The 25,179-nt window shown below is 44.5% G+C and overlaps 1 protein-coding gene across 3 annotated transcripts in view; it reads left to right on the top strand.

Moving 5' to 3' along the window:
* The window catches only part of Fancc (FA complementation group C), a 95,504-nt gene that overhangs the window by 16,490 nt on the left and 53,835 nt on the right, over window positions 1-25,179 (top strand). For 2 of the 3 annotated variants that reach the window (XM_050143433.1, XM_050143432.1), the window contains exons 2-4: window positions 2,006-2,206; window positions 4,822-4,906; window positions 7,362-7,456. In XM_050143433.1, the coding sequence (XP_049999390.1) occupies window positions 2,042-2,206; window positions 4,822-4,906; window positions 7,362-7,456 (345 nt within the window). In that variant the 5' untranslated portion in view covers window positions 2,006-2,041. Of the gene's footprint in view, window positions 1-2,005; window positions 2,207-4,821; window positions 4,907-7,361; window positions 7,457-25,179 lie in introns of those variants that run through there. The other variant, XM_050143434.1, reaches the window with a different exon arrangement.

Here is a 25,179-nt window from a genome sequence, read left to right as displayed (position 1 = left end):
TTCCTCTTTGGTTGATTGCTCAAAACTGTAGATGCCACATGGAAACTGCCATCTCCCCATCGGGGTCTCTGGGATTTGTCACATTCAGTGTCTTTTGCTGTCCTGCTCAGGAGGAGGAGGAAGACCGTTTTCCTTTAAAGGATGGCACCTAGTAGCAGCATCTTACAGTAGTCATTGGTGCTGAGGTTTGACCACAGCCTTTTACTGTTGTGAGTGCAGTCCCTGGCCTAGTGCATGTGCCCTGTCCCAGGGAAACACAGGAACACTTGGCACTGGACTAGAGGGGCCCCTGCTGTCCACTGTCCTAGATTCTCCTTTGAGGAGGCCGGTAGACTCCTGTTTTGTTTTCTTACATTTACTTCAGGGGCAAGAAGTCAGACTTAGGAGATTTATTTTTTGTCCTTTAATGAGTCTACTGACTAGGAAATAATGTGCTATGTTTTATGAAAATATGGCTTCTTGTGAATGGGTTTTACATGTAAGGCAGTGCTTTTAAAAATTTATTTTTACCTTTAAATATTAACTTATTTTCATGCATGTGGTATATATGTGGATGTGCACATATGTATGGGTACACACACACCTTTGTGTGCCTGTGGAGAGTGAGAGTGGCCATGCACATATGCACATTAATTTTTTTCCTCTTGATATTTTATTTTGATTTTCTAAATTTTAGAAATTTTACTAGAATGGCAAAATAAAATCCCATATGCCCAAATTCATCCCTTGCTGATATTTTGTCTCTCCCTCACTCTCCTTTTTGCTCTTGTACATGTTTTAGAGTATGGTGAGACTGGATCACAGGCCTCTCCTCTACACAGTACAGCAGATGTCTCTTAGGAATGTAACCTCATGACCATTTTCTCTTTACTTTAAGTTTTTATTGAGCTGTATATTTTCTCCGCTCCCCTTCTTCCTCCTCCTCCCCTTCTACCCTCTCCCGTGGTTCCCACATTCCCGATTTACTCAAGAGATCTTGTCTTTTTCTACTTCCCATATAGATTAGATCCATGTATGTCTCTCTTGGGGTCTTCTTGTTGTCTAGGTTCTCTAGGTTTGTGAACTGTAGGCTGCTTTTCTTTACTTTATGTCTAAAAGTCACTTATGAGTGAGTATATATGATATTTGTTTTTCTGGGTCTGGGTTAACTCATTCAATATGATGTTTTCTAGATCCATCTATTTGCCCGCAAATTTCAAGATGTCATTTTTTCCTGCTGTGTAATACTCCATTGTACAATATACCACATATTCTTTATCCATTCTTCTGCACATTAACTTTTTGATTTAGGGTCTCTCAGTGAACCTGGTGCCCCCCACTGGGTATATTAAGTGTCCAATGAGTTCTAAGGATCTGTCTGGAGATACAGACACAGGCCAGGAGCCTTGTCCTCAGCCTGCACAGCTCACACTACCCACCGGGCAGCTCCAGCCTTCCTAGAGCAGTATTTAATTAAGCAGATTGCTTAAAGTGACGCATGAGGAATGCATTACTTTACCTTCTTTTCCCTGAGAGGTGAAGAGGACCTGGGAAGAAAATTCCTTAGCTAGTACTGCATCGTGTTCTTTACATCTAAATGAGAAGCCAAGCAAGCATAAAAGCATCAGGATAGCAGAAGCATTTTCAGGCACAGACTGTTGGTTGATACCCAGGGATGTTTCTGGTTTCTCATCCAGAATACACAAAAGAACTTCACATTTAAGACAGTTAAAGATAGCTCATTCTTAAGGAGATGTAAAGTATCCTCAGCTGTGCCTTTTGTCCACAATTAGTGTGTTGCTGTGGAAGTGTAATGACTTTCAGTAATGGCATTACCCATGATAAAAGTTCAGATATTAAAATCTGAGCTACAGCTGGCTGACACATTTAAAATGATTCAGAGAGGACTCCAGCATCCCGAGCAGGCCGTTTGGTGGGTTGTGAGTGTGCTGATAGAGGAGCCTGTCCTAAGCGATCCGTCTGTTCCCTCTCGGAAGACCTCACCATTTCCTGTGCTCCTTGGCAGGCTGCTGTGAGGGGTGTCGCTGCTCTCCGCCTAGAGATGGCTCCAGATGCTGCAGACCTTGCTCCAGACTATCAGTTTTGGCTGCAGAAGTTCTCTGTATGGGAGCAGGCCTCCTCCAAGGAAACCCAGCAGGACACCTGTCTTCACCTGTCCCGGTTCCAGGAGTTCCTGAAGCAGATGTATGAGATCTTGAAAGAGATGGTAAGTACCCTGTGACATTAGGGACTCCCCAAGCAAGAATGCTACTTAGAGTTAGGGATTTGTGTGACTGATTTAACTGAACTTAACAAATTAGTGATAGGTGCTGCACACAAGAGCTGTTTTCGTACCTTCTGGGTAAAACGACATTTTCTTTCTTAGCTATTTGAGACTGCCTGACCAAGAAATTTATTTATATTAATCCGTTAATTCTTGCAGTATTTGGGATTGAGCCTAGGGCCTTCCACATGTTAGGCTAGCCTTCTATCGTAAAACTGTATCCTAAACCCAAGCTAATTGTTGTAGATTATAAGACTTGGATTCTTCCTGTAGGTAGTAAGTGGGGTTTGTCCTGTTGCCCTTCAAACTTTCCAGGGGTTACTGGGCTGTTTGCCCTTCGTTCAGCTCCACTTTCAAGGAGGTGCTCCTATCCTGTTTAGTATTGATTTCTCACTATTAAGATATTAAGATCTCTTTTAACAAATACTTTAAGAGATCCTTTCAAATAAATTTCTGGGTATCTTATACAACTTATTGTTAATATTTCCATTTATCTTCCTATTGACATAAATTGCTTATGTTTATTGTGTTAGATATTTTTGAGGCAGGGTTTCTCTGTGTGGCCTTGGCTGTCCTGTTACTGGCTGTGTAGACTAGGCTGGCCGCGAACTCACAGTGATCTGTCTGCCTCTGCCTCCTGAGTGCTGGGACTAAAGCACGCACTACCACCTTCCAGCTGAGAGCCATGTTTTCATGTTATAAACATATTAATGTTTCATACATTATTCTTTTTTTTTTTTTTTTTTTTTTTGGTTTTTTGAGACAGGGTTTCTCTGTGGCTTTGGAGCCTGTCCTGGCACTATCTCCGTAGACCAGGCTGGTCTCGAACTCACAGAGATCCAACCTGCCTCTGCCTCCCAAGTGCTGGGATTAAAGGCGTGCGCCACCATCGCCTGGCTCATTATTTATATTTAAATTAGAAAATGAAAGTAATTGTTATTTAGCATGTGTACTTTCATTTAGTACTTTCTGTTCATCAAAAAAGCAAATGAGAAATTTGAAGAACAAATTCCTATAGATTATTCTGTAGGTAATGAGAATGAGTTTATATATCTCCAGAAATTAGAAAGGAAGGTTATCTGGAACAAGTGATACTAATTTTTAAACTATTTTTTTGTTGTTTATTTGTTTTTGTTAGTAAGATTTATGTAACTTGACCTTAATGCAGTCTCAGAAAGTCTAGGCTCAGCCCTGGTTCGGGGATCATGTTTAGGAACTTCCTACTGCATCATGGGGCTGTGAGGGCCACAAAGGTCCTTGCGCCACAGATCACTAGGGAAACCAGGAACGTTAGACATGCAGGAGCCTCTCCTCAGCTCAGCGGAGGAGATAAAACACCGGTCTAGAAGTGGCTTTGTTAATGATCTGGTGACCTTTTTGCTCTCTGTGGTGGCAGACCTCACACACCTTTTGCTATAGAGACTCCCCTAACCCCCCAGAATGTTTATGCCAGACTCTTCTGCTCTGGCCTTCAGTTAGTCTATCTTTAGGGATGATGTCACATGTCCTTTATGGCCTGCTGACCTCTGTGCTGTTGCAGCCAGAGACCATTTCGCTGTCACAAGGACTTTGTAGGGGAGTTTCTACGTGGTCACACCGTAAGCTTTAGAGTGTACCTGGAATTAGAATGACTGTTGCCTGGAAATGATTAGTTCCTGGAAACTTTTCCCCAAATTGTACTGTTTTAAATGTGCTGACATGACCTGCCTGGCATCAGACTCCCTAGATCTGACCCAGGTTGATGAAATCAGTCTGAAGAAAGTTTTCATTCTCGTTTCTTCGAGGTTTGCTTCCTGGCCTCGGTGCCTATAGTGTCTCCTTTCATTGGAGGCCCTGGCTTCCCTGCACATGAGCTGGTGTGGCCTAAATATAGAAGAGTGTGGGAAGATACAGCTGTGCACCAAAACTGTGCTTTATTTTATCATCTCAGAGGTTGGACTGTTGTAGCTGAAATATGATGTCATTTAACATGTAACAATCATGGCTGTGACACACGAAGACGTGAGTCTTAAGGCCTCAGCCACTTTTCTTCCTTTGCAAAAGCTGAATGAGGGATCTTTCTTGTACTAACTAAAGCCTATAGTTCGAAGAGCTAGGGTTCCATGGTTGTTAATCACCAGGGCTGCTCTTCTTCAGTGTACTGTGTTAAATGAAGTAGTCTTTCCTAGGTTGGGCAATCCCAGACTTGGGAGGGAGAGGCAGGCAGATCTCTTGAGTTTGAGGCCAGCATGTGAGTTCCAGGACAGCCAGGGCTGTGTAGGAGACCCTGTCTCAAACAACAACCACCAAGAAATAGTCTTTTCTGATTATTGCTTGAGCAAAATGCAATAAATGTTCTTGCAAAATTGAAATGACCTGATTATATCATACTCAGTTTTTAAGGATGAAGTACAAGATAAACTTTGAATTTCTTACAGAGAGCTTTTCTCTAATCTCTTTCTGTGCATTTTCTAGAATAGGATGTACAGGAGCACTCGGGCTCCCTTGAGAAATTGTGTTGCTCAGTTGATTTGCATAGTGTGTTTTAACTATCAAAACATTGGTTGTTGTTTTTATAGGATTCTAGGGCAATCCTGGAAAGGTTCCCCAAAATTGGTCAGCTGTTGGCAAAAACTTGTTGGAATCCTCTCATCTTAGCATATGGTAAGAGCCTCAACACACAAACACCTGATGACAGTTTTACTCTCTCTGCTTCTCACAAAGCACAGGGATATAAATTGTAACCTCTTTCATGTTTCTGTGGGGCAGCTCACCATGTGTATGCATCTTCCTGTGCTTCTGTGGGCTACAGGCAAACAGGCATGCGTGTGCACATAGGCTAATGCCTGTGTACTGTAGCATAGCAAGGATTCTTTTTTTTAAAAATAATTATTTATTTATTATGTATACAATATTCTGTCTGTGTATATGTCTGCAAGCCAGAAGAGGGTACCAGACCTCATTTACAGATGGTTGTGAGCCACCATGTGGTTGCCGGGAATTGAACTCAGGACCTTTGGAAGAGCAGGCAATGCTCTTAACCACTGAGCCATCTCTCCAGCCCCATAGCAAGGATTCTTACAGTAGAGGTTTAAACACCAGTGTTTAAATTTAAAATGACTGTAGTCACTTTTATCATCTCATTTTAAATTCTCCACAAATAAACTTGATGCTAATGATACCTAGTTAATTGTTTCACAGGTCCATGTTAGCTCATGTATTGCTCATGTTGTGAGGCCATGGTTCAGAGTTGGAGTCCTGCTATAGCCTTGCCATTATTTAAGAGTGATGTAGTTTTAGCCAAGGTTGAGAGAATTTGGGAATGCTTTAGGTGTAGTATGACTTCACCTCTCCAGCCTTGTTTCCAGTTTCATCTTCCTCAAGTATAACATGCCATTGCAGAGGTACTGTCGCCAGCTGTCTGAACGCCAGTGTGGGCCTGTGTGCATTGCGTTCCCTCTGCCTCTTGGCCCTCCTGCAACTGTGCTGAGGCTGGGCTGGTCTCTCTTCATTTGCCTGTGGTTTCCCAGTGTCTTCTTCCCTCTCTGGGCCTGGGAGCATTGTCATCCTCGAGCCTGGTAGAGTTTGCTGAAGCTCCTGTAGATGAGCCCTTTGTCTTCTGCCTTAGATTGACTACATTATTAGCAGATGTAATTTTTTCATCTTTTTTTTTTTTAAGTAAAAGACTAATCTAACCTATCATAGGTCATGTGAGAGCTGTGAACTAGGTGGGGGGCACTTCCTTGGATCTTTGAGCACACACTTGTGCTTGAGGTGCACATTTAGTCTCACTCGTTCCATCCCCACCTTTGTGGGGTGCTAGGAAAAGGCAGATGAAGAGCCCCCCCTGTAGTTTTCTTCCTCTTCCCTCAGTCAGGTTGTTGATCTAAGGTGGAAAGCTCATGAGCCAGTGCTGTATTTACTTTCCAGATCTGCCAGTGAGTCCCGGTGGATCCTTAGCAGTTTCCTATGGAAATCCCAGTCCCAACCGTGGTGCCTCTGGGGCTTATTTATGTCTGCGAGCTAGCCAAGCAGAGTGGGCCTTGTGCTCATCAGCCAGAGGTGTATACAGTGCGTCTCTTCGTCCTGGATCTCCCTCCTTACTCACGCGAGGAAAACAGACACGCGAACTTGTGTGTAGGATTACTCCACATCCTGGTGGTACCACCCCTCTTATTATTCTTTGAAGTTTAAGCTCCATAAACTACCATTTTCTTGCTTCCCTTTTTGAAATTGCCCCCCAGTACATCCTCCTTTCTCCATAGTGAAGCATATTATTGGAATGTCTGTCACTCGTGAATTAGTATTTACACCAGGTCAAGTGCAGCAGTCACATCTCACTCAGAGGTATCAGTTCGGCCTGGAGAGTTTTTTGAAAGTTACAAGTCTGGAAATTAATGTGTGTCAGGCGAGACTATACCTACCTCCTGGTGCCTTATTTATGCTCATAGGGGAAAATGAGTGTCTCAGAATGACCCTGAGAAAGTGTAAACTCAATGATTGTCACTGGAGGAAAAATAGATCTAAAACTTATGAAGGGATAGGTGCTCCCTGTGAACATAGAGGAGCTTTCCTGTAGTTTGTCCTGTCCTTGTGCCTTTGATAGCAAAGCCATTGGAGGCACCAGGCTGTAGGAAGCTGGAAGGTGAGCTCTGCCTGTCTAAGACCACTGCAGGGGCTGGGTCTGTCTCCCTCCCCTCTCTCCATCACAAGGTCTGCATTGCTCTGTGTAGCTTGTGTGCTAACAACTTCCGATTACAGCTTTAATTTTTGTTCACTAGTTGTGCTATAAGTCTTTACCCTGAACAGGTTTGGCCACAGAAACAGAAACAGATAGCAGTTATTTTGCTTTAAAGAGGTCGACATTACTGATGTTTCAAACGTGAAATTAGAAACATCTTGAAGCGCCCAGCACATTCAGCACTTCTCATCGTTCTTACTTGGCCCTAAAAACTGCTGCTGTCTCAGAAAGGGTTGACCACACAAGAGCTGGACAGTGAGCTGAACCCACAAAAAGAAAAGCCAAAGCCGAGCTTGGTGCTTTGAGGTTTTCCTAAGCATGTTCTTAAGGTTTTTCCTTTTTGATAAAATATACTCATTTTAGTTTTATTTTCTGCAGATGAAAGCCAAAAATTTCTAATATGGTGCTTATGTTGTCTGATGAACAAAGAACCACGGACCCCTGGAGAATCCGAGCTTAACTTCTGGATCCGCGTAAGAGAGTAAAGCTTTCTCTGCCTTGCTTTGGCTTAAGTTGATTATTTAAAGTCCTCTACACTCTGCTAATTTCCACTTATTGGTACAAATCGATATTTTAAGGCAGCAGTTCTCAACCTGTAGGTTGCCACCCCTTTAGGGGTCACACATCAGATATCCTGTATGTCACATACTTACATTATGATTCATAACAGTAGCAAAATTATAGTTATAAAGTAGCAATGAAATAACTTTGTGGTTGGGATCACCATAACACAAGGGACTTTATTAAAGGACGGCTGCATTGGGAAGGTTGGGAATCACTGCTCTGCAGTGTTGAAGTGGGAACCATTGTTCTGCAGTGTTGAAGTGGGAACCGCTGCTCTGCAGTGTTGAAGTGGGAACCGCTGCTCTGCAGTGTTGAAGTGGGAACCACTGCTCTGCAGTGTTGAAGTGGGAACCATTGTTTTGCAGTGTTGAAGTGGGAACCGCTGTTCTGCAGTGTTGAAGTGGGAACCGCTGCTCTGCAGTGTTGAAGTGGGAACCGCTGCTCTGCAGTGTTGAAGTGAGAACCACTGCTCTGCAGTGTTGAAGTGGGAACCTCTGCTCTGCAGTGTTGAAGTGAGAACCACTGCTCTGCAGTGTTGAAGTGGGAACCAGTGCTCTGCAGTGTTGAAGTGGGAACCAGTGCTCTGCAGTGTTGAAGTGGGAACCATTGTTTTGCAGTGTTGAAGTGGGAACCGCTGCTCTGCAGTGTTGAAGTGGGAACCGCTGCTCTGCAGTGTTGAAGTGGGAACCGCTGCTCTGCAGTGTTGAAGTGGGAACCGCTGCTCTGCAGTGTTGAAGTGGGAACCGCTGCTCTGCAGTGTTGAAGTGGGAACCGCTGCTCTGCAGTGTTGAAGTGGGAACCGCTGCTCTGCAGTGTTGAAGTGGGAACCGCTGCTCTGCAGTGTTGAAGTGGGAACCGCTGCTCTGCAGTGTTGAAGTGGGAACCGCTGCTCTGCAGTGTTGAAGTGGGAACCGCTGCTCTGCAGTGTTGAAGTGGGAACCGCTGCTCTGCAGTGTTGAAGTGGGAACCGCTGCTCTGCAGTGTTGAAGTGGGAACCGCTGCTCTGCAGTGTTGAAGTGGGAACCGCTGCTCTGCAGTGTTGAAGTGAGAACCACTGCTCTGCAGTGTTGAAGTGGGAACCAGTGCTCTGCAGTGTTGAAGTGAGAACCACTGCTCTGCAGTGTTGAAGTGGGAACCATTGTTTTGCAGTGTTGAAGTGGGAACCGCTGCTCTGCAGTGTTGAAGTGGGAACCGCTGCTCTGCAGTGTTGAAGTGGGAACCGCTGCTCTGCAGTGTTGAAGTGGGAACCGCTGCTCTGCAGTGTTGAAGTGGGAACCGCTGCTCTGCAGTGTTGAAGTGGGAACCGCTGCTCTGCAGTGTTGAAGTGGGAACCGCTGCTCTGCAGTGTTGAAGTGGGAACCGCTGCTCTGCAGTGTTGAAGTGGGAACCGCTGCTCTGCAGTGTTGAAGTGGGAACCGCTGCTCTGCAGTGTTGAAGTGGGAACCGCTGCTCTGCAGTGTTGAAGTGGGAACCGCTGCTCTGCAGTGTTGAAGTGAGAACCACTGCTCTGCAGTGTTGAAGTGGGAACCGCTGCTCTGCAGTGTTGAAGTGGGAACCGCTGCTCTGCAGTGTTGAAGTGAGAACCACTGCTCTGCAGTGTTGAAGTGGGAACCTCTGCTCTGCAGTGTTGAAGTGAGAACCACTGCTCTGCAGTGTTGAAGTGGGAACCAGTGCTCTGCAGTGTTGAAGTGGGAACCAGTGCTCTGCAGTGTTGAAGTGGGAACCATTGTTTTGCAGTGTTGAAGTGGGAACCGCTGCTCTGCAGTGTTGAAGTGGGAACCGCTGCTCTGCAGTGTTGAAGTGGGAACCGCTGCTCTGCAGTGTTGAAGTGGGAACCGCTGCTCTGCAGTGTTGAAGTGGGAACCGCTGCTCTGCAGTGTTGAAGTGGGAACCGCTGCTCTGCAGTGTTGAAGTGGGAACCGCTGCTCTGCAGTGTTGAAGTGGGAACCGCTGCTCTGCAGTGTTGAAGTGGGAACCGCTGCTCTGCAGTGTTGAAGTGGGAACCGCTGCTCTGCAGTGTTGAAGTGGGAACCGCTGCTCTGCAGTGTTGAAGTGGGAACCGCTGCTCTGCAGTGTTGAAGTGGGAACCGCTGCTCTGCAGTGTTGAAGTGAGAACCGCTGCTCTGCAGTGTTGAAGTGAGAACCGCTGCTCTGCAGTGTTGAACTGGGAACCGCTGCTCTGCATTGTTGAAGTGGGAACCGCTGCTCTGCATTGTTGAAGTGGGAACCGCTGCTCTGCAGTGTTGAAGTGGGAACCAGTGCTCTGCATTGTTGAGGTTGGGAACCGCTGCTCTGTAGTGTTGAGGTTGGGAACCGCTGCTCTGCGGTGTTGAAGTGGGAACCGCTGCTCTGCAGTGTTGAAGTGGGAACCGCTGCTCTGCAGTGTTGAAGTGAGAACCGCTGCTCTGCAGTGTTGAAGTGGGAACTATTACTCTGCAGTGTTGAAGTGGGAACCGCTGCTCTGCAGTGGTTGTTATGGCTGCTCAGCAGCTCAGACCCAAAATAATCACACAGAAACTGTATTATTAAAACACTGCTTGGCCCATTAGCTCTAGCTTCTTATTAGCTAACTCTTACATCTTAGTTTAACCCATTTCTATTATTGCCACATGGCAGCGGCTTACTGGCTAAGTTTTTGTAGCATGTCCCACTCTGGTGGCAGATCCATGGTATCTCTCTGACTCTTTCCTTCTTCCAGCATTCGGTTCTGTCTTCCCTGCCTACCTAAGTTCTGCCCTATCAACAGGCCAACGCAGTTTCTTTATTCATTAACCAATGAAAGCAATATATAGACAGAAAGACCTCCTACACCACAAGGTTGTGGCTTACTGGGTAAAGTTCCAGCTGGGCTCCATGGCTTCTCTCTGACTCTACCTTCCTTCTCCCAGCATTTACTTTAGTTTTCCTTGCCTAGCTAAGGTCTTCCCTGCTATAGGTCCAAAGCAGTTTCTTTACTCATTAACAGTAATCACAGCATACAGAGGAGAGTCCCACATCAGAACCTTCTCTTCATAATCCCTGTCTTCTGTAAGTGTGTTTTCAAGGATTTAATCCATATGAAAACATCATCTTAACAAGGCACAGGAGTGCTTTTTTTTTTTTTTAAAGATTTATTTATTATGTATACAACATTCTGCCTCCATGTATGCCCGCACGCCAGAGGAGGGCGCCAGATCTCATTACAGATGGTTGTGAGCCACCATGTGGTTGCTGGGAATTGAACTCAGGACCTCTGGAAGAGCAGCCAGTGCTCTTAACCACTGAGCCATCTCTCCAGCCCCCACAGGAGTGCTTTTTATACATCAGGTGCTGTTTTCCTTTTCCTTCTCTTAGTGATAGCTTGGAAGTACCTAAGGTAAGCAGACATGGATCAGATGCAGTGAGTCCACCATTCCACATGGGGTTTGGGGTACCTTGCACTGAAAACGCCTTGTTCAAATCTTTTCTTTCTTTCCAAGACAGGGTTTCTCTTTGTGGCCTTAGCTGTCTTGGATTTCACTTTATAGACCAGGCTGGCCTCAAACTCAGACATCTGCCTGCTTCTGCCTCACAGATACTGGGATTAAAGGTGTGCGCCACCACACCTGGTTTGCTCAAATCTTAATCTCCTATGTTACCTTTTTCAAGTTACATGCTTTTCTAAATTGCAATCACTCATCTTCAGTAGAAAATAATCTCACTTGCTCATAGGTCTGCTAGAAAAATAAGTGATTATAACTATACTGTGGTGTTTGTGTGCTTATAAATTGACTGTTGATGGTGGGAGTAAGTATTCACTCTGCCATTGCTTTGGTAAGGGTAGGATTCATAATACAGGTTAGGGTTCAAAATGAACTAAGCCATTTTAATGGGAACATTCACTGCTGTTTTGGATTAAAGGATATGTTTTTCAGTTTGTAAAATAACAAGGTCAATCCGCTTTCAATGCTAGGAAGATATCATTAGGAACATGTTCTGTGCCTCCCTGGATACTGCATTCTCAGTTTAAGCGAAGTTTTTTCTTCATTGTTGTCTGGCTTTTAAAGTTGATTGACATATGCTAGTTTACAGAGTGGCAGGTTTTATTATGTTTCTCACATATGTGTGATGTGCATTCTTGCATTTGCTTATGTTGTCTGGGTCTCTTAAAGATTTTCCACAGATTGGTTTTTATCATAAACGACATATACTCTAATTTTTTTCTTTTAATGATTCCATGTAGGCTGCCATTTGGAGATCATAACTTCAGAATTCACCACAATTTGACAGTTGTAAAGACAGGGAAGGGCGACTCTTAGAGAAGCATGATCTCTGCTTCCCGAGTGCCTCTTTCTCTTAACCGCAGTGTAATGCGGTTCATACAAACCAGAGACAGAAATGGGGTTCAACCTGGAGGTCAGCTCCTGGCTCTTACCTTTATCTCAGTCCAAAAATGGTGATCCTATTTCCTGAATCCTCAGAATGAGACTGTGTGTGTGTGAGAGCTGTCTCCTCCCATCTTCTGTTCCGCTCTAAGGCTGGGATCAAAGGTGTGTGTCACCACTGCCTGGCCAGTAAGGCTGATTTGGGAGGGCTGTTTTACTCTCTGATCTTCAGGCAAGCTTTACTTATTAAAATACGAATGAAATAACAGTACACTCCAGTGCTTAAAATGTTTGTTAGAAACATCCTTCAGTGAACTCCAAATCTGCTTCATTAAGAAATCAAATAGTCCGGGTGTAGTAGCATATGCCTTTAGTCCCAGAACTTGGGAGACAGAAGCTGGTGGACCTCTTTGATTTCAAGGCCAGTTTGGTCTGTGTAGTGAGTTCTAGGAAAGCCAGATCTAGCTACATAGTGAGATCCTGTTTTGAAAAACAAAGCAAAACAAAACAAATACTTACCAAAAAACTCAAAGAAGTAAATTTGAAATCCCTGTGGATACAATAGTCCATCTGCTGCAGCTCATCTAACTTGCTCTCCATCAACTCTGAGACCTAGGCTGTGCTGTAATGTCTTCTCGTGTGACCTGTTTCTCATTTCCAGGCTTTGCTTTATGAACAGTAGAACTCTAAATGTGTTGGGACGTGATGAAGGGAAGCAGATGGGTTAGAGATTTGTTTGGAAACAATGACTAATGGGGGCAGGTTTGGGAAAGGATGAGGAAAGGGCAATTCCTAGGTATTAAATTGAGATTCTACTTACAGAAATAGGGGCATTCCCAACAGGCATACTGGCTTAATTTTGTTGTGTTGTAATTTGTACTCAGCGTATAAAATCAGCCTTTAGTTTTTAGACCTTCTTTAGGTTTGCAGAAAAAGTGGGTAGAAGATACAAAGATTTTCTGTGTTCTTCTGTCCTACCTGTACAGAGCGTCTGTAGTCAGGTGTGCTCAGCAGAATGACATGTCAGTGACAGCTGATGAACCAGCCTTGTGTCACACCCACAGGCCATGGTTTCAGGAGCTCACACTGGTGTTCTGTAGGTTGGAAAGTGACTGGCATGTTGTACTGGCTGGGTTTGTGTGTCACCTTGACACAAGCTGAGAAAATGCCTCCATGAAATCCAGCTGTAAGGCATTTTCTCAATTAGTGATCAATGTGGGAGGACCCAGCCTAGGGTGGGTGGTACCATCCCTCAGCTGGTGGTCCTGGGTTCTATTAAGAAGGCAGGCTGAGCAAGCCAGGGGAAGCAAGCCAGTAAGAAGCTCTTGTCCAGGGACTTTTTTTTTTTTCATCAGCTTTTGCCTCCAGGTTCCAGCTCTGCTTCAATTCCTGTTCTGACTTCCTCCGATGATAGAGTATGATCTGTAAGTGTAAGCCAAATAAACCTTTTCTCCCCAACTTGATTTTTGGTTATGGTGTTTTGTCACAGCAATAGAAAACCTAACTAAGGGCTGGAGAGATGACTCAGCAATTAAGAGCACTGTCTGCTCTTCCAAAGGTTCTGGGTTTAATTCCCAGCAACCACATGGTGGCTCACAACCATTCATAATAATGAGATCTGGGGTCCTCTTCTGGCTTGTAGGCATACATGCAGGCAGAACACTGTATATATAATAAATAGGTAAATCTTAAAAAAAGAAATCCTAACTAAGACAAATTGGTACCAGGATTGGGGTATTGCTGTGACTGACAAACCTGACCATGTTGTTGGGAAGATTGTGGAAGAACTTTGGGACTTTGGGCTAGAAGAACCATGAGGTGTTAAGAGCTCTGTGGGACGTTCTGTGGGAACTTGGAAGGTAAGAATGTTGAGAGCAGTGCAGAGGATGGAGGCCTGGCTTGTGAAGTTTCAGAGGGAACTTTAAAGACTCTGCCAGGGTCATTTGTTATTTTAAATTAAGATTCTGTGGTTCTGGTTAGCTGGGGCTGAAGAATCAGCTGTGAGTAACAAGATACCTGAATTGATAAAGTGAAACCTTATGTTATTTGGAACAGTTGATGCTGCTTAGCTGGAGCCAAGCAATTAGTGGTGATTGAGAAGAGACCAGTGTCACTGAGGTGGAATCTTCTGGGAAGTGTTCGCAGAAAGCACAGACGAGCTGTGTTCCAGAGGTGGCCATGGTTCTAACTTGTGTTGGCAGCAGGACTTGGTGATATGTAGATATCGCCTCGGTGGTACTGGTTTGACAACATGAAAGGGTCATGGAGAGCAGCTGAGGCTTGGCACTGTGAGAGGCCAGGATGGGCCGTTGGTGAAGATACAGCCTCAGTAGCAGTTGAAGACTCAGGACTCTCTCCATGAAGAGAGCCAATGAGAAGGTATTGGTGAAGTACAGCCCAGTTGCAGCAAGGAACCCCAGCATTTTGGAGATGCCAGTCCCATGGGGAAGACCACAAAGACCAGGAGCAGTGGAGTGGAGCTGTCTGGAGTTTAGAAGACAAACGGGTGCAGCAGAGGGCAGAGCCAGAGCAGTGACCCAAAAGATCGTGAGTGAATACCTGATAGTTGGACATTGAGTTATTTATACTGCTGGAGCTGAGTGTTGCTTGATTCAGGTTGTGATGGTGCCCTAGTTCTTCTCTTTTGAAGGTATTGTATTTAATTTTTATTTTTAAAGGAATCCATAGATGAAAGACTTGGACTTTTAAAAGAGACCAGATATTTTAAAGACTGAAATTCTAATGTAATGTATTTAAATTTGCAAAGACTATGGGACTCTTAAAATTATTTATGATTTTAGTGTGAGATTTTGGTGATGAATAAAAAAGGAATGGTTGTGGGTTCATAGTGGTGTGTTTGTGCGTCAGCTTGACACAAGCTAGAGTCATCAGAGAAGAAGGAGCTTCAGCTGAGGAAATGCCGCCGTGAGACCCAGTTGTAAGGCATTTTTTCAACTAGTGATCAATGTGGGAGGGCCCAGCCCACGGTGGGTGCTGTCATCCCTGGGCGGGTGGTCCTGGGCGGGTGGTAAGCGCTAGTCAGCTTCCTTGTTGATCATATGCCTGTAAAATCATACAGGTATACACTTATGCCTTGAGGATCTGGACTCTGACGGGTACTTTATACTTAGAACTCTCTGTCCAACCCCCTGAGTTGTTTTCATTGTTGAATTAAAGAGTCCAGGGGTACTCTGGTAAACTGTGCCTTTATTATCTCTTCTGCAAATATTTTCTAGTTTGAGGCTATTCTCATTTACTTATAATGTCCTTCACAAATCAGAGAAATTTAGCTTTTATTACATTTATCATATCAATTTTCTGTGATTAGTGCCTAAAAGTCATTGCCAAGTCATAGGTTAGAGTTTTCTTAGGTTCTCATGTAGGTGTTTTATAGCATTTTTTTATTTAGGGCTGGTACTCATGTAGAGTTACTTTTTGTTAAGTATATGGTTCTATGTTTAGATGGTCTTTTTTAAAAATGTGAATGGCGGGCGGAACATACCGGCTCCGTGTGTTCTGACAGATGATTGGGTGCATCCCAGGGTCATGTGCTTGTTTGTTGGATGCTGCTTTGGGTTTGGCAGAGCTGCAGGCTCCTTTATGAGGCTCCTTTATGAGTGTCCTGAGATGTAGACTTTTGTGTGTCTGGAGGTCCAGTTCTGGGTTGCTACGTTTCGGGTGGGTTTGCTGCTGTTTAATTCCTTTGTCTGTATTTGAGTAATTGGATGCAGTGATGGAGGGAAATAAGCAGAATCTGGTGTGAAGGGCGCGCTCCTGCAGCAGATAACCACAGATTGTGGTCTGAATAACACACAGCAAGTTCTGAAAGTCTAAAATGAATTTCACTGAGGTAAAATTTCTAGTTAGCAGAACTGCGTTCTGTCCAGAAGCAGAATTCTGTCTAGAATCTGCCTCCCCTTCCCAGCCACTAGAGGCCACCTGAATACCTTGGCTTGCTGCTCTGTTCTTTGCCTCAAAGCCATCAGACGCTCAGGCTGCTGCTAAGAATTTATGCCCCACTTTCCTCTTCCACCTTTAAGGGCTTTTTGCCTGTTGAGCCCACCTAGATATTCAGAACCTGCTCTGTGTTGTAAAGATTTGCAGATAGAAATTGCGTCTGTGACTTGAAGTTTCTTGTACCAAATAGACTGGATATTATACATGGTAGAGAGAAAGCACCAGCTCCTGAGCTGACCTCTGGTCTCCACATGTGCACTTGACCGTCATGGGCACACACACTCATACAGACAAATAAGGTGTGTGTGTGTGTGTATGTGTGTGTGTGCACTTATAATACACAAAAACATATTTATATATGCACATAAGTAAACAACAAGTTAATTAAATAAGTAAATGTGCATACACATATGTTCCTAAAAGTGTTGCAGGTTTTATTTGTGTTGAAAGTTATGCTGAGTCCAGTACATGACTAAGGTGTCTAAATCTGGGAAGTCACCCAATTCTGTAATTGAGGCTCTGTGATGTTTAGGAGCTTGGTGTGCACATCAGTGTGTCTTATGCATATTCAAGTGTGCGTCACAGGGCCCTGAACATCATCTGTGTTCCCAGGCAGACAGTACACTTCATGTGGGGCTTGAGACCTTTGGCTCTGGTGGTGACACTGTGACAGTCCCAGCCAGGGCAGAGTCAGGGAGGACCAGGTTGTTTCTCTGAGTCTGGGTTTTGTGGGTTGAGGGCGTTTATGGCCCCTGGGGTATGTTTAGAAGAGAAGGGCTCTCATTGTGTGTGCTTAACCTCAGCATGTAGTCTTGGCAGTAGGTGCATCTGCTCCATGATAGAAGGTTCTTCTAGCCGGGCCACAGAGACAGACACAAGTTTTGTTTTGATTTTATGCTTTTCAAAAAGATCTTTTAAAAAGTTGACATGTTTTATTACTTGAAGGGGAATTTATTAAAAAAGAAAAGCATATGACTAGTTTCCTTTTGAGTTTCTTTTCTTTCTGAAAGGCAGTGGCACTCACCTGTCCTGTCAGCTCCCTCCCACGTCCTCCTGAGACAGAGGTTTTCTTACAGCCTAGTGTAGATGGAGGGTTTGGTCTTTCTCACCTGTTTGGGTTTGAGTTGAACTGTCATCAAAACAAAACAGGAAAGTGCTCCCCTCCACCCCCATGAAGACCTGCTAGCAGTGAGCAGAGCCAGGTTTAGCTGTAACCTGTTCATTGGTACACATTGTCCCGGTGTTCTGATGACTTCATTCCACACCTGGGTTGATACACTTGAAAAGTGTTCCTTTAAAGCCACGTTACTGTGGTGGTAAAGGAAAGCAGAAAAATGGGAGACAGATTTCTCATAGAAGACAAGTCAGAAGGTGAACCATGTCTGTAGGATTTCCCAGCTTCTGTGCCCTCTGTCTCCAGTGTGCTCACTCACTGATCAGTGTCTAACCTTTATCTAAGCTGTTTGTTAAAGGGTTGGTTGACTTGGGTTGTATGCCTTGGTACAGGGACCAACAAGAACTTTGCAGTGACCTACCTGTTCTCATTTCAGCAGTAGATGTATGTTAATTTCAACCATTTTTTTGTGACAGTCAAAATGTAATATTAAAAGTATTCAGTTTTCGAGATTTGTGCACATTAAAAATAACTTGCTATTCCTGTCCCATGTTTTTTCCCCCCTTTTTGGTTAGACTGTGTAGGGAACTTGCCACAACACATGCAACAGATTATAAAAGACTGAAAACGTAATGACTCCAGCATGGCACCGACCATACTGGCAGACACTGGAGCACAGCCCTCTTTGATCATCCTCCTGTGGGTGGTCATGGCTGCAGACCTGCAGACGGCTCACGAGGCCCAGTTCCCGCAGTTGGACTGCTGGTCATGGCCCTGACAGCTCCCCACTTCTGTCGTCTTCTAGAGCCTTCTCCTTTAGATGAAGTTTTTTTTTGTTATTTTTTATTTTATTTTTTAGATTATTTGCTTTTACCAGGCAAAACCTGATAAAAGTTTCAGAACCTTCTGAAAATGTTTTTGCATCTGCTTTAGGATAAAATTTCTCAGCACACAGTTGAATGATCTTATGATCATTAGGAGCTGGCAACTCCTTAGTCTCAACAAATTGAATTTAATATATTTACTTATTTCTTAAAAACAAAACAAAACGCCTTAAACTGATCTCCTGTTCCCTCTACTACTTGTCTGAAGCATCTGTAAGGCTGTCTCTTCCTTGTTTAAACTGTCATCTTTGCTGCTTACTTTGGTCTTGAGTAATCAATTTCATTTTTGCTGTTGATCTTTGAGGCAGGCTGGCCTGGGATGCACCGTGCCATTATTACACATAATTGAATAAGGTAAAGGGAAGGTATAAAAACAGTGACTTGTTATTAAGTATAATCTCTAATGAAATCAGTGCAAACTATACTTATATAAACTGATAAAGATGAATGCATTATATATAATTATAGCAAAATTGTCAGAACCTGCAGAAAGAGAAAGAAATATATTTTGGAATGAATCAGTTTCCACACAAAATCTAGCCCCATTAGGTGGATTTTTGGGAGAGTTTTGATCAAGAATAAACTTCAAATGCTTTGGTGATTTCCACTCAAAATAAACCTCCTGGAGTCTCTGTTCTGATGCCACTGGTTGCGCTCGGCTCCAAGCAGCTTCTCTGAAGGTGCTTTGGAGCTGTTCTGGGTCCTAGCCTGTACACCTTGTCAGTCGTGCCTACAGCAAGGACTCAGCACTTTACGTCCTCAGGTTACCAGTCAGCATGTTCTGACGAGGACGTGTTTAGCATTCCCTTCCTGTGCTTGCTCATGGGTTTCAGATTTGCCTTAAGACACTAGGGTCAACAGTCCTGAAAATGTTTCTGAGAAACCCGTAGAGCTCAAGTTAGGCTCATTGTGTGTGGTTCTGGAATGCCCTGGCTGAGGCCCTAGGAAAGGTAGCACCCATAGACACCCTGAGACCACTTCCTGGCCGCAGGATCTTGTTAGCTTGACCATGTCCTCCTGTGAAGATCCAGGGCTCTACACAGCCAGAACCTCATTCAAAAGAAAGGCCTTGGCTATAGAGAGGCACAGCCATGGAGGAGGTAGGATTTTTTTTGAAATTGAAGCACTGGATATTTTGTGAGTTTAGACTCCTGTTCTTGAAATTATGTTCCTGACGAGAGTCTGTAAAGAACACATTCGCTTATGGTGAGTGGTGCCACCCTGTCCCTGGATGTTTACAGCTCACATCTGCTCCCGGTGAGGGTGCTCATCCTGTGCTTTTGATTGCGGCCGAGGTCGTCTTTATACTCACCACTAGATAACACAGTTGCACACACAGGGTCTTTGGGAGCTGACACTAACAAAAAAGCTGCTCTTATTTATGTTGTACCTGCTGCTGTCAGCAAGTGGGCTTGTAAAAAGTAAGGGGAGGTAGCCCACGGTGAGGTGCTGCCAGCAGCTACCCTACCCTTTACATGTGCGTGTCTTTTCATAAAGGAAGACCGTCAGACAGAGCTCAGTGCCTGTGAATGTAAGGGAGGACCGTGGACTCTGCGTTTTCAGCAGCACTCGGTGCTGTGGCTCTGGCCCTGCTGCATTTTCTATGTTGACAAGTGCTGTAGCTTGCTGTCTTCTGTGTGCTCGGCCATGCTGCTGTAGGGGGGGACGTGGTTTTTGTAAGGACCTCAGGAGCTCATCTGTTGGCTGCGTGGTCCTTACTGTGGCTAAGTTGGGAGGAGGTAGACCTGTAAGAGGCAAGGTTGTAAAGCACTTCTGGTGCCTGTCATTCTGGCACCTGTCCCTGTCACACACACCTCTGACATGAGGCCCTCACATAGTGCTAGTCAGTGGAACCGTGCTTGCCCGCTCTCCTTAAACTTGGAACCTTTCTGCCTCGGTCTCCCAAACACTGCACCCAGCTCCGACTGTTATTTTAATTCTTTTCCTACTTATTTGTAGTTTGTGTATGAAGAAGAAAAACACAAACTACAAAGTACTCACTGGCAAAGTGAGTATTGCTTTTGTTTTGCCTTTTTTTATTCAAACACCTACAGTTTGAATTCATCCTGTTTTACAAAGATAAATTTTAGAATGCAGTTGCTTACGACTTGCAGAAGGCATCGCTGCTCCATGAGCTGAAGTTGTAGTTAGAGAATGGGACACAAGGTCTGACGCAGGTGCCTCTGTTTCAGGGTCCTAGTAAACATACAGCAAGATCATTGGTGCTAACCAAAGTCAGGCTGCTGGTGTCCTGGCCCCAGTGTCTGGGAAGCCTGTTCTTCCTAGGCCTCTCTGTTGTCCTGTTGTCTTTCCACCCATTCTGGAACTGAATAGCACCCTGGAGTCAGTCATGCAGATGGGGACACTGTAGGCTGTTTGTTTGGTGACTAGCTCGTTATGCTACAGGCTGAGTTCACCAAATGCCTCACTGAGGTTTTCCGTTTTCTTCTACCTCCTTCTCCACTGTGTGGGTATATTTGCCAATACTTTAAGTAAGCAAGATGTAGGTGCATACCCTCATGTAGAACAGCACACAGCATCACCAAACTGAGGCTTTGAGCATGTCAAGGAACTTGGTTTCTGGAAATCTTTTTTTTTTTAATTTTAAAATTTTTATCCATTTTACATTCCTATCACAGATTGCTCTCCTCTTTCCTCTTCCCATCTCCCCCACTCCATCCACTGCTTAGAAAGGGTAAGGCCTCCCATAAAGAGTCAACAAAGCATGGCACATAAAAATTGAGGCAGGATCAAGCCCCTCCCCGCTGCATCAAGACTGAGCAAGGCATCCAACTATAGGCCATGGGCTCCAAAAAGCCAGCTCATGCACCCGGGATAAATGTGGAAACTTTTAGACTGTTAACTATGTGTCACTAAGAAATGAATCTTCAACTGTTGTCTAAGTAGGCTTTCCTCGTCTTGATTGGTATTAGTGTGTGGTGTTTGTTTCTTATTCATAAAGGAACAAATTTAAATTTGTAGGCACTAAATCAGCAGGTTTCCTTGTGTACTAATTAAGGGCTATTGCAGGTCTTATATGGTGGCAGAAATGTTGTCTTTTTCTCCCTTCCCCATGCAGTTTATATGGAAGATGTCTCTTTTCCTTTGCTGAAAAAGAAATAACAATTTTCCTTGAAGGTACTGCATAAGGAAAGAGTTAGGAAAGAAATTTTGTGTGTGTGTGTGTGTGTGTGTGTGTGTGTGTGTGTGTGAACTGGATTTCTGGTTAGGGTCCTGATGGACTACAGTTCACTATTCAGTCATCTTAGTTGCTGGTTTTACAGGACGTAGCTTGAGTCTAAAAGAATAACAGACTATTTAGTGATCAAACGGTTTGTTATAAACGTGTGTGTGTGTGTGTGTGTGTGTGTGTGTGCTCGCATGCACGTGAAGGGTGGGGCACTGTCTGCATGGGTATGTAGAGGCCACAGGAGATATTGGATGTCTTCCTCTATCACTGTCCATCATAGTTGATAGTATCTTTCACAGAACCTGGAACTCACCCAGCTAGAATGGCTGGCCAGTGAGCCCCAGGGATCTCCTCTAGTACAGCTCCTCTAGTACTGGGGTTAAAAGGACAAGCTACTACATATGACATTTTTCTTGGGTGATTGGGATCCAAACTCAGGTGCTCATGTTTGTATGAAAAACATTTTAGCAGATTGGTGTCTATGCTTTGTCTGAACTCCTCGGGAATGTGACCTGTTCAGGGTGCACTTCCTTAGTAAAATGGAGGCTTCTAGGTCTGTCTTTCTGTGCACATTATTCTGAACAGGATTAATTTTGTGTTTCACACATTTGTACTATTGTATCCAAGCTTGTGCCTTTTGATTTTGGCTTTTGAAAAACCAGTTCTTATTCCTTTCTGAAACTGAATAGGCAAGAAGTTGTGTAAGCAAAAGTAGAAGCTGCAAACCTTGTTACGTTTGGAGTCATGTTCTGGCCACACCTGCCCTTGGTGGTCCGTGTGCACACCAGCTATGGGGAGGGCAGCACAGCAGCAGCCTGCAGAGAGCAGATGTTGCTTCACATGAAAGAGGGCCCTAAGATGCCAGGTCAGCTAGGCTTTTACTGTAGATCTTCTCACTTAAGCTGCAGTGGACCATATACATTTTAAAGGGGGGGTGGGTGGACTGAAGTCACAGAAATCTGTAATCATTAGTTTTAGCCAGGGATGCCATACTGCAGAGAATGACTGGAAAAATTAGTCCCACCCTTTAAGTTGGCATGCAGGGGATTTGAATAATACACTACCAAAAAAAATTCCATGTTGAAGTCAAAAATGTATTCTCCTCTGAACCACGTAATGTGCCATTAGTAACTTTTTGTTTGTTTTACAACTTAAAATTTATAGGAACACAAGATATCACTATGGTTGCTTTGCTGTTTTTCAAGATTTAGTTTCTCTGTATACCTCTGTTTGTCCTGAAAGTTATTCTGTAGATCAAGACAGACTGTCCTCACACTCACAGAGATCTTCCTCCTCTGTCTTTTCAGTAATGGACTTAAAGGCGTGCACCACCACCACGCAGCTCATTTTGTCTGGTTTTTGCTTGTTTATATGGAGGCAAAGTCTCATGTATTCCAGGCTGGACTTGAACTCACTTTGTGGATGAGGATGATCCTACTGGAATTACAGGCATCATCCCACCTAGTTTTACACAATGCTGAGGATCCAGTCCAAAGGCCTCATTCATGTAAGGCAAGTGTTCTGCCCACTGAGCCACATCCCTGCCTCATTCTTTAATTTTGGAAGCCCAATAAGTTGAAAGCAGCATTAGGATGGATTAGGTTATAGAGGAGAGACCAGAAAGAGCCTGTGAGGCAGTCTAAGGGAAGATTACTTGTTGTGAAGAGGGAAATGGATTAAGAATCCTAGAGGATGGGTGGCTGGGAACACAGGAAATAAAGAGCTGAGCTATACAGAAACAAATTCAGGTGGTTATTATGTCAAACTTCTGTGCTCTGATACGTGTAGGGGACAGTACAGTTCATTGATTCTAAAGACTTAAAGCATGGACAGCTCCCGCCACCAGCTAGCTTTACACCAGAAATAACAACACACAAACTGCATTCTCTTAAACACTGCCTAGCCCATTAACTCTAGCCCTTACAGGCTAATTCTCATATCCCGATCCACCCATCTCTAATAATCTGTGTAGCATCAGTCTTACCGGGAAAGATTCAGCATGTCTGACCTGGCAGCTTGCTTCATGGCGTCTGCCCGGGAGAGGGGAGCATGGCCTCTGAGCTCACTTCCTCTTCCTCCCAGCATTCTGTTCTGTTTACTCCTCCCACCTATGTTTTAACCTATGAGGGCCAAGCAGTTTCTTTATTATAATTAACCAATGACCTTCCTCCATCAAAAGCCTGCCTCCACAATGGCATACTTCTTCCAACAAGGCCACATCTAATAGTGCCTCTCTCTGGGGCCACTTTCTTTCAAACCGCCATACCAACTATGTGGCTAGGTAAAGCAAGTCTTAGCTCATGGTTTCTGTGGGTCCCTTTTCTCATTAAGAATCTTCCATTTAGGATGGAGGTCACTATGGATTCTATTAGAAATCATTTCATGGCTTAAATCCCAGATCGAAGTCAAACTGTAATTTCAGATTGTTCCATTGCTGTGTTTAATGTTACTCAGTTCCTGCGGGCATTGTTAGTTGAACGTACTCAGACTGCAGCTGTGCACCCTGACTCTACTGTTAAAATTGCTACTTTGTGAAGGGCATGTCATCATAAGTATTTGTAATGAAAATAATGAGATTGTTTTCTTTAAAATGCTTGGAAATTAATTTAAACATACTACTTTTCAGGAAGATTGTACTGGAAGTACGTAGCATTAGTAACTTTGATATTGTGATCACACGCTGTGTGTAAACAGCGTGAAGGTGGAGGATTTATCCTGGCCAGTGGTCTTAGTCACCACTGAGGACCAGAGGGGTGTGGGGGACCAGAAGGTGAGGCCAGAACCAGGTACTGGACTCTCAGTTTCAAAGGCCTGCTCCTAGCTACCTACTTCTGCCTGCTAGGCCACACCTACTGAAGCCTCCTAAAATGGCTTAACTAGCGCTCTCTCTCTCTCTCTCTCTCTCTCTCTCTCTCTCTCTCTCTCTCTCTCTCTCTCTGTGTGTGTGTGTGTGTGTGTGTGTGTGTAAAACTCCCCTGTCTGTCCTGGAACTCAGGATGGCCTCAAACTCAGAGATGTGACTCCTCTGCCTGCCAAATGCTGAGGTTAGGACTGTGCACCACCACACCACCACCACTCAACTGCTTTTAATTCTTAATCCAGAAGCAACACAACAGAAAACTTTTCAATGTAACAATTTCTAATTTTCGAGCTGTTTGAATGTTTCTCTTCCAGTTTTGTCACTACTCGTAGTGTGGACATGCTGACAATTTGAAAACAGATCTCTTCTTGTGATTTCGGACTCTTGGGAAAGAGTGAAAGCCCTTCCTTGGGAATTGTAGTGTGCTGATGATGTAGATGGGTGGGGGTAGACTGTCATGACATGGGCCGTGACTGTACCGTGTCTGTGCTCATGTATGTAAACTGAGTTGGGTTGCCTGTGGAGTCATTCACTTTTCATATTTCCTCAGCTGTGCTGTGCTGTGTTTTGTGCTTTGTCTTTGTATAGTGTCAGGAAAGTTTGTGGCGTTCAGATAACAACCCAATGTAGGACTGCCATTGACAACTGCAGTTTATACCCAGACAGTATACATTTCGGTGACACTGAATTTTTCTTCTCAAATCCTTTTTTCTGTCCACATTTATGCAAGCCTCTGACACACATTTTAAAATATTTTAAAGATTTATTTTAATGTATCTTGAGTGTTTTGCTCAAATCTATGTCTGTGCTCTACTTGTGTGCCTGAGGCCCTCAGGTCAGAAGATGGCATCAAATCCCCTGGACTTGGTGTAGTAGAGAATTGTGAGTCACCAAAACCTAGGCCTCTGGCAGAGCAGTCAGTGCACTTAACTTCTGAACCATCTCTCTATCTCCTGACTTCCATTTTCTTGCTGGACGTCTGCAGTGCTGTGCCGTGCATGCTGCCGGGTGTCTGCAGTGCTGTGCCGTGCATGCTGCCGGGTGTCTGCAGTGCTGTGCCGTGCATGCTGCCGGGCGTCTGCAGTGCTCTGCGGTGCATGCTGCTGGGCGTCTACAGTGCTCTGCGGTGCATGCTGCTGGGCGTCTGCAGTGCTCTGCGGTGCATGCTGCTGGGCGTCTGCAGTGCTCCGTGCTGTGCATGCTGCTGGGCGTCTGCAGTGCTCTGCGGTGCATGCTGCTGGGCGTCTGCAGTGCTCTGCGGTGCATGCTGCTGGGCGTCTGCAG

Source organism: Alexandromys fortis, unplaced genomic scaffold (assembly GCF_014885135.2).
Source record: "Alexandromys fortis isolate MF-2015 unplaced genomic scaffold, M_Fortis_MF-2015_v1.1 scaffold_1, whole genome shotgun sequence".
NCBI lineage: Eukaryota > Metazoa > Chordata > Mammalia > Rodentia > Cricetidae > Alexandromys > Alexandromys fortis.
The sequence above is the reverse complement of the archived record's forward strand: the minus strand, read 5'-3'. Positions and strand labels throughout refer to the sequence as shown.